Genomic DNA, 8,606 nt, shown 5'->3' with positions numbered 1-8,606 from the left:
AGATGCAAACGACTTAAACCACAGGAATCATCGTTTAGATGCTTCGGTCTGAAGTGACTCAGTATAAAACCTACACTGTAAAAAAATGAGTGTTTTTTTTTTGTTCAATCACAGATAATAACGACAATCACAAAATAAACTATTTATTTGCGTATTTTATTTGATAAACGGACCAAAACTGTGAACGATTCCTACAAATCTGCTCCATAAAAAAACCTCTTCTGTACTTTCACCACATTTGACTTTAAAATGACACAACTTTTACTGCATTCAATCACAAGAATGACAGTGTTTTCTAGATGTTTGCTAAAAGAAAAATGATCTACATCAGGGTGTTTCCTCCGTCTTTTAGCAATCGGCTAATCAAGCAAATAAATGAGAGCAGCAGCAAAGTGCAACAGCTGACATGTGAGGACGACGTTTAATAAACAACTAATCAATTAATGACAAAATCATCACTGGTTGCTGCACCAATTGTTAATTAAAGGCTTTTAGGTTCTTTATGGTTTATTTTAGATGTTTTCTGCTAAATGTTCTTTATTCTGTAGCTGCTGGACGCATTTTGTTCTCTCGTGTTTGAACGACAACAAACTGAAACTAAAGTCTGTCTCCAGGATGAAGGTTCTGGATCATGGAGATATTATCTTATTTCCTGTTAACAGAACCACTACATGCGTTCATTCAGCCCCTGTTCATGTGCTTGTTCAGGTTTTCTGGACTCGGAGCCGCTGCAGGAGGCCGATGAAGACCTGGTGTCGGAGGTCAACCTCAGCACTCCCATGATGACGGAGGAGGAGCGGGAGGAGATCCAGCAGGAGCTGGCCAAAGTAAAAACACACACATGAACCCGTAGTGTTGTTGTTTCTGACAGAACCGAGCGGGTTCTAACGGCCGGCTCTGTGTTTCCAGCTGGAGGAGGAGATCAACACGCTGAAGCAGGTCCTGACGTCCAAGGAGAGGCAGCACGCCGAGCTCAAGCAGAAGCTGGGCCTCGGACCGCTCAGCGAGTTCAGAACCAACTTCAGCCGAGGCTGGCACGACATGCAGACGTCCACGGCGTGAGTTCTACACGGACCGGATCAGAGACGGGCGGAGCTACCAGGACGTCAGCCGCTGGTTTCTGCTCTGAGAACATGAAGCCAGGGTTCTGCTACTTCCTGGTTGACATCTTTTCAACATGTTGCGGGGCAAGGGGCGTGGCTGGCTTGATTGACAGTCGGCAGCAACCATACAGACGAAGCGAGCAGAAGGCGGTAAATGTGGGCGGGGCAGAGAGGGCCCGCCTCTCAATCCGTCTGACCAATCGCTGCTCCTATGGCTCCGCCCCCCTCCCACGATTGGCTCCAAAAATCCAAGATGTCAACCAGGAAGTCCTGGCTTCATGTTCTCAGAGCAGGAACCAGCGGGTGACGTCCTGGTAGCTCCGTCCGTCTTTTATACAGTCTATGGTTCCTCACCACAGAGCCGAGGCTCAGAGGAACCAGGAGGGAACCCGTCAGACCGGTTAACGGCCAGAACCCCGTGTGAGCGCTACCAGATCTCATAAAGCTGATTAAAACCACATCAGGCCGAAGCGCCGCCGGCTGCCGTCCACCTACAGACATCAGACGGTTTAATCTGAGTCGTTCTCTTCTGTCTCTGTAGAACTTCTTTGAACAGCAGACTGTGGAAAAACTGAACCAAACAAACCAGAACGATTGTTTGGTTTCGTTAAATCATATTAAGATGCAGTTCATCAGAAACGAGCTGCTGTGTGGAGGTCCAGAGGTTCCAGATGTGCTGACAGCAGAACGTTTAGTTTCATTACAGGCAGACGTTCACTTTGCTGAGTTATATATATATTTATATATTTATATTTAGAATACTACAGACAGACGTGTGCAGGTTTATTTGAGCAGATTGACTCAGATTCTAGTTTAGATTTCGGGTTTTTCTGCTCGTTTGCTGCTAAAGATGCAAACAAACAACAACAACATGAAGTTGGCGTCTGTTAATTAAAAGAAAACCTAAAAAATGAAAATACAGATGACCAGGATTAGTTCTTATTCTGGAAAAAATATCTACAAATGACCAGAATTTTAAAATAAAATAGAAAAAATTAAAAATGTGACTTGTTTTTGCAGCTCTGCAGGTTTTAATTTTTTAATTTTAGCAGCTTCTAATGTGGATTTTTTTATTTTTTCCCAAATTCAAACCAGCATTTAAAGGAACAGTTTCATATTTTTGGAGATAAAATCGTCTTTGTGCCACGACGGGGTTAAAAAATGAGTTTAAAAAAAACACTTAAAATCTGTTTTTAATCGGTTTTGTTTCCGTAGTTTAACGTTTCCACAGATTTTATTTTAAATATTCTGAATCTGAAGCTATAAGTCCCACATGGCGGCGCCTCGTTAAGGTCTAAATGTTTTATTCTTCTTTTTGCTGCTCGTTTATTTCAAAGCTGATGATTTAATTAACGTCCACCATCCGGCTTTTCTGGCTCCTGTTTTTAAAATATTTCCTCCCCGTCTGAATTAGAACATCTTTAATTAATCTGTTCAAACAGGAGCCCTGATTAGCTTAACGACCATCTATAGTTGTTTAATTGACAGTAACGAACACTAACGTGTGATTAATTAGAACCCAAACGGTCCTGCAGCACCGCCCTCCTTTACCTAAACTCCTCACAGCGGTTTTAATCTCCTGCTGTGTGTTTTTAACGAGCCTCAGAGGATTTTCTCACCAGAACCGGGCTGTTAGCGCAGATGCTAAGCTAATCAACCCGACTCCCAGCGAGCAACTCGTTCTTATTCAGACAATCAGTCGAGTTTCCCGACGTGCTGCTCGTCTCCGAGCCTCCACAGAGACACGAGAGGAGCAAGTGGATATCCTCCTCCGATGGTTCTGATCCGGTTACGCTTCGTCCTGAGGATCGCTTTACAGGCCGCCTCCGACCTCATCCATAATGAAGCAGCAGCAGCAGGTCGGAGGGAGGCGGCGGTAAACAAACAGGAAGTAGGACAGGCGCCGGTTCATGCAGGATGGACGAAAACAAACCAAGACGAGCAGCACGGCGCCGGTTCTATGAGCTTTAGTTGCTTCTGTAGGAAAAATGGTTCAACCTCAGAACCCCAGAACCCCAGAACAGGTCCGTTGTCTTCAGAACGCAGCTCTGAAGTGACGACGTTCAGCCAGAAACCGTAGAAACAGAAACGTTGGATTGTCGACTTTTAACTTCACCAAAGACGAACCTGAAGCTGCATCAGAATCACTTCACAGAACAAAAGCTTTCCAGCATAAAACAGAGTCGCCCTCTGAAGCCTTCTGTCCACAAATCTAAAACTTTACAGAATCTATCGGAGCCAGAAACTGTAAAAACAGGAAAAAAATGTTGGATTTTTAACCTTCTGATCGTCTCTGACGTCTGGTTCTGTCAGAGCTGAACTTAAAATCACTTCATCTTCACGTCTGGTTTAGAAATTCACAGAAAAAAAATCCGTTCTTTCTTTCTAGAATATGTAAAAAACAACAAAAAAAATAGATAAATATAATTTTTCTTAATTTCCCATAACATCACCGTCTGAACACCAACAAAACCAAAATTTTAAATTAAAAAATCCAAGAATTACAGAATTTAGCAGAACCAGAAACTATAAAAACAGAAAAAACATCTCAGATATCCGACTTTGTGAGAGTCCTTGAACGCACCACGAGTGGACAAATCACCAAAACTAAAGTTAAACTGTGACGTCACATCAACATCAGTTTATTCTACGGGTCTGATTTTATAGTTCTGAACAAAATAAACTCTGATCAGGCCTCATTGACCAGTCACAGCCGTGATTTAGGTGGTTTAACTAAACTAACTGGTTAACTGGTTGGTTGACTCGCCCAGAATGAATTCATCTGGATTTTTATTTTTTCATTTCTTTTGCCTGTTCTGGAACATGAGCAGCACTTTGGTCACTTTTACAGCTGCACAGTCCATCGAACATTAATCCTGATTTCACCTTCCTACAATTAAATTAACACGACTGACGTTTAAAGTACTGATACACTAATAAAAAAATCAGCCAATGTGGAGAAAAAAATCACCTGACTTCAGTAAATCCGCCTTATTTCATTATTTTTAATTAAGTTTTGGTCTCTCTGCTGCCTGAGCTGCTGCAGTAACCAGAGGAGACTGGAGGCGTCCGTGAGGTGTTCAGGGACCGTCGGTAAACTGTCCGTCGAATCCCCTCCTACAGGCTTATTAATATTCTTATTGTTCTACTGAATTTAGAATATTTAATACTGTTTTTTATTGTTAAAATAAATAATAATAATAATTAAAAACAGCACGATTTGCAGGTTATTTTTTCTTATTTTTCGGAGCTGCTGGAGTGAATCAAGTGTTTGTCTTTATTTCATATTTCCTCCTCTAGTTCTGGTGTCGATTATTTTCTACATCAGCAGGATTTTGGCCCAACATGAACATTTATTTACCCGTGATAGTCTGAACCGTATTTTGAAATCTTTTTGCATGATCTCCGTATCGATCAGAACCGTTGTAACGCTCTGCATAAATAAACCGTGTCGTGTTTTAACATGACGTCTGTGTGACTTCTGTGTGTCCGGCAGCTACAAGAAGACGTCGGAGACGCTGTCCACGGCCGGACAGAAGACCTCGGCAGCCTTCAGCAACCTCGGCAGCGCCATCACCAGGAAGTTTGGAGACATGAGGTATGAATGTAGACGTGATGGAGGCAGACGCTGAGCCCAGATCTGCTGCTTCACGACTGAATCACTGCGTCTTTTATCGACCCGTCTTACCCGGTTTAACCTGTTCCGCCCGCCGCTGGTGCAGCACTTCCCCTTACATCGGGTTTATCTGAGCCGTCCATCTCTCAGAGTTCTGACTCTTGCTCCAGCCGGTTCAGAGGAGCCTGAGATTACATAAGTCCACATTAAGCTGCTTTCTGACGGCGCTGACGGGCTCCAGGCGAAGTCTTTCACTCGCCGCCGCCGTCTCTCTTTGAGACGCTGGAAATGAAAAGTGTTCTTTGAGAGACGGTGCATGAGTTCCTGCAGATAGAAATAAATAAAGAGAGGATCTGGTGTGAGCACAGAGGAGGAGATGGTCTGTGTGGGAGGACCAGTCCAGAAAGAAAAGCTTTTAAAGGTCAGAGAGCAAAGCCGGGTTAAGAAAGAGCAGCAAGGCTTCAGGTTGGTTGGTTGGTGAGCTGCAGTAGAACCCCCACATATCTATGTTTACATCGTTATTACAAACATGCACAAACATTTAGATTAATTCTGCGTTTTCCTTTTAATGGGTTTGCCTTTATACTGTATGTATATATTTGTTGCTTTACTGTTTTAAACCATGTTCAGTTTTTGGGTTAAGAATTAAGACTCTTTCATGTCAAAGTGAAAACAGATTCCTACAAACTAATATCAGCTGATTACAAATATAAAATGTAAAATAAGAAACTGCCAGTATTCAGCTGCTTCTCATGATTTCACTCAGCTGCAGCCAGTTAGTGAAACGGATCATCTGAGGTCAGTGACTGTAGGATAAAGACTCCTGGATCTGGAAGGTCCAGTCACTGGTGGGATAGAACGACACCATGAAGACTGAAGAACCCTCCAAGAACTCTGTGGAAAGGTTCTTAAAGAGCATCAGTCAGGAGACGATACAAGAACGTTTCCAACTTCCTGAATATCTCCTGGAGTCCAGATAAATCCATCATTAGGAAATGGAAGGAACATGGAACATGATAGATCTGACAAGAGCAGAACGTCCTCAGAGACTGACTGAGCAAGAAGGAGACTAGTGAAGGAGGCCACCAGAAGACATGTGGAGACTCTGAAGTCACCTGGAAGAAGGTTGTTTGGGCTTTTCGACTAGACGCTATGTTTGTTGGCCACCAAACACTGCACATCATCACCAACACAGCATCCCTCCTATGAAGCACGGTGGTGGCAGCATCATGATGTGGGGATCTTCTCAGCAGCAGGTCCTGGAAGGCTTGTAAAGGTAGAGGTCTAAAGTGTAGAGAAATCCTGGAGGACAACCTGATGCAGTCTGCAGGAGAACTGAGACGTGGAGAAGACTTGGTTTCCATCAATGAGCCGAAGCAAACAGCTGAAGCTACACAGCCGCTGGTGAATCAGTGCTCCTGGATTTTACTTTCACTTTGACATGAAAGAATCTTTTTTTGTAAATTGGTGTTTGAAAGCTCTAATTTAAACCGACTGATTTCTCTGAAGGCTTTTAAATAAGCTGCAGTTTAAGAAGTCCTACACAGATGAAGTAAAGTCTTCTTCTGTAGACGCCTGTAGGTATCAGGGTTTCTACCAACAGCCTGCTTCTTGGTTCATCTGTTAGACGTTCAGTTCATGTTGTTGGATTGTGTCTGTCGGTGAGGAAACATGTCTTATCTCTGCTATGTTCCAGCATGGCAGGTTTAGAGTTACTGTTCCCGCGGAGGTACGTTCCCACCGTCTGTCCCGACACCAGCATGTTTGCACTTATTTGGACTTGCTGTGGACACTTTTCAAACTCGTGTTTTCTCACTTTTACCTCCCAAATGATGCAGGTTTGTGTGGAATCAGTTCTGATGTCGTCAACAGAAACTCATGTGAGGGAGTAACGTCTATCTGTCACTGATTAAACCGAGCGCAGAGCAGAGGAGACTTTTAACCTCCAAAAAACCCAAATTATCTCCGTTCCTCCTGTTGAATTAGTCATTAACCTCCAGAACCCGGTTTGTCCGGTCCGTCTCCCGTGACAACGCGCCTCCGCCAGTGAAATAACGGCGTTTGTTCTCCTCATGCACTCAGGTTTTCACAGATTTCTGAGTCGCACAGCGTCCGACCGTCACCGTTCTCAGGTTCCACGCAATCATCTCCACATAATGAAGAAAATAAACGTCTGCAGGCAGCGATTTACGGTCAAATACGTGTAAAAACAACAACTTCTTAACACAAAAACATTGATTTCCTCGATATGAAGGAACATAAACGAGTTGCAGGTGTTTTCAAATCAAATGATGGAAGTTCTGAAATAAAAATATGTATAAGATGAGAACTTCAAAGTAGGGACGTCACCATGAAGGTCAAACAGCAGCACAGCTTTCCCGTTCCTGTGACGTTCTGAGAAAGTTCTCCTAACGTTCTCAGTTTTCTAGTTCCGACGGCGATGTTCTTAAAGGTACAACAACTAAAAAACTGTTGAACGTTCTTTCTTTTGTTCTTACGTAACACTAGAACGTTGCAGGAATAGTTTTATAGGTTCCGTAATGCGTTCTCTCATCACTGCAGCCAGAACGTTCCATCTTTGTTCACGTAATACGTAACAGGAACGTTTTATAAAAAAATCCTCCGAGGCCTCGATAACATCTGGAGAACATTTATTTAAAGTTGGTTTGAGAGCGTTCCTTCTTTGTTATCATGGAACGTTGTCCGAATGTTTAACAGAAGAGCGTTCTGTAATGGGTTCCCTTAACGTCCTTAAAGCATTGCAAGAGAACTGTTCCACCCTTTGTTCATGTATGACGTTACAGGAACATTTTATAAACATCGTCTGAGGCCTCAATAACATCTAGAGAACTTTTATTGAAAGTTGGGTTAAGAACGTTCTTTCGTCATCCCGTTATCGTCCTCCGAATATCGACAATGAAACGTTCTATTAGCTTTACAGGAGCATGCTTGAAACGTTATTTGAACGTTTGATTAAAACATTTTCTTTAAAAACAACCCGACAATCCATCGTCTTCCGGGATGTTTCGACAGCTTTGAGTCGTTTTTTTAGTTGTTTTGAACAAGTTTCAAGTCAGTTTGGATAAACTTTCAATCATTTGGAACATTTTCTGAATCATTTTGACGTTTTCAAGTCGTTTTGGGAACCTTTGAGTTGTTTTGGAGGTTTTTTTTTTTTGTCATTTTGATCAGATCTTATATTTGTGCAGCTACAAGTGAGACTTTCTGCTTCTTGTGTTTGTTTTCTGTCGTTTTCTTTCTCTTACTTTCCATTTCTGCATTTTGTGTTTGTTGCTGTGAGTTTGTTTGACTTCAGTAGAACATTTTACCTTTAAAGAGATAAAACGACCCGTAAGTCTCCACCACTGGTTCTGGTGTGTCCCGTTAATTAATAAATGTTCTACTAAAGCGACTCTTGTCACGCCGGCTGCTGCCCTAAACTGTGTGTTCTGCCTCCCTTCATGCTTCAGGTCCAACTCCATCGGGTAAGAACCCCACAGCTGATTACACCACATTAGCTGTTCCTCGCTAAGGAGCTTTAGCTCGTAGATCAGCTGATGGATCAGTCAGCTGCTTCTCATCGAGTCACAAACCAGAACAAAGCTCACATGTAGGAGAGTCTCCTGCTAGAAGTTCTGTAAAGTTCTGCCTTTCCTTCATGACCCTGTGAGAAAGCAGATAAACCCTCCCAGCAGCGCTTTGTGTTGCTAACCTGTGCTAATCATTAACTCTCCTCCAACACGCTGTCCGGAGCAGCTACTCTATCAGGCACTCCATGAGCATGCCCACCATGAGGTAACCGCTCGGCTTGGTTTGGTCGTTTTAGACCATTTAGGACGTGTTCCAGGTTGTTTTGGACAGTCTTTAGGACATTTTTGAGTCATTTG

At 42.9% G+C, this 8,606-nt stretch overlaps 1 protein-coding gene across 1 annotated transcript in view; it reads left to right on the top strand.

Moving 5' to 3' along the window:
- The window catches only part of LOC103373584 (tumor protein D53 homolog), an 18,743-nt gene extending 10,225 nt beyond the window's left edge, over positions 1–8,518 (top strand). The window contains exons 5-9 of the mRNA XM_008303500.1: positions 709–827; positions 910–1,058; positions 4,600–4,701; positions 8,190–8,204; positions 8,476–8,518. Of these exons, the coding sequence (XP_008301722.1) occupies positions 709–827; positions 910–1,058; positions 4,600–4,701; positions 8,190–8,204; positions 8,476–8,518 (428 nt within the window). The remainder of the gene's footprint in view (positions 1–708; positions 828–909; positions 1,059–4,599; positions 4,702–8,189; positions 8,205–8,475) is intronic.
- The last annotated feature ends 88 nt before the right edge of the window (positions 8,519–8,606 follow it).

This window comes from Stegastes partitus, unplaced genomic scaffold (genome assembly GCF_000690725.1).
Source record: "Stegastes partitus isolate 25-593 unplaced genomic scaffold, Stegastes_partitus-1.0.2 Scaffold2020, whole genome shotgun sequence".
In the NCBI taxonomy this organism is placed as follows: domain Eukaryota; kingdom Metazoa; phylum Chordata; class Actinopteri; family Pomacentridae; genus Stegastes; species Stegastes partitus.
Note: the sequence above shows the minus strand (reverse complement) of the source record. Positions and strands in the feature narration are given on the sequence as shown.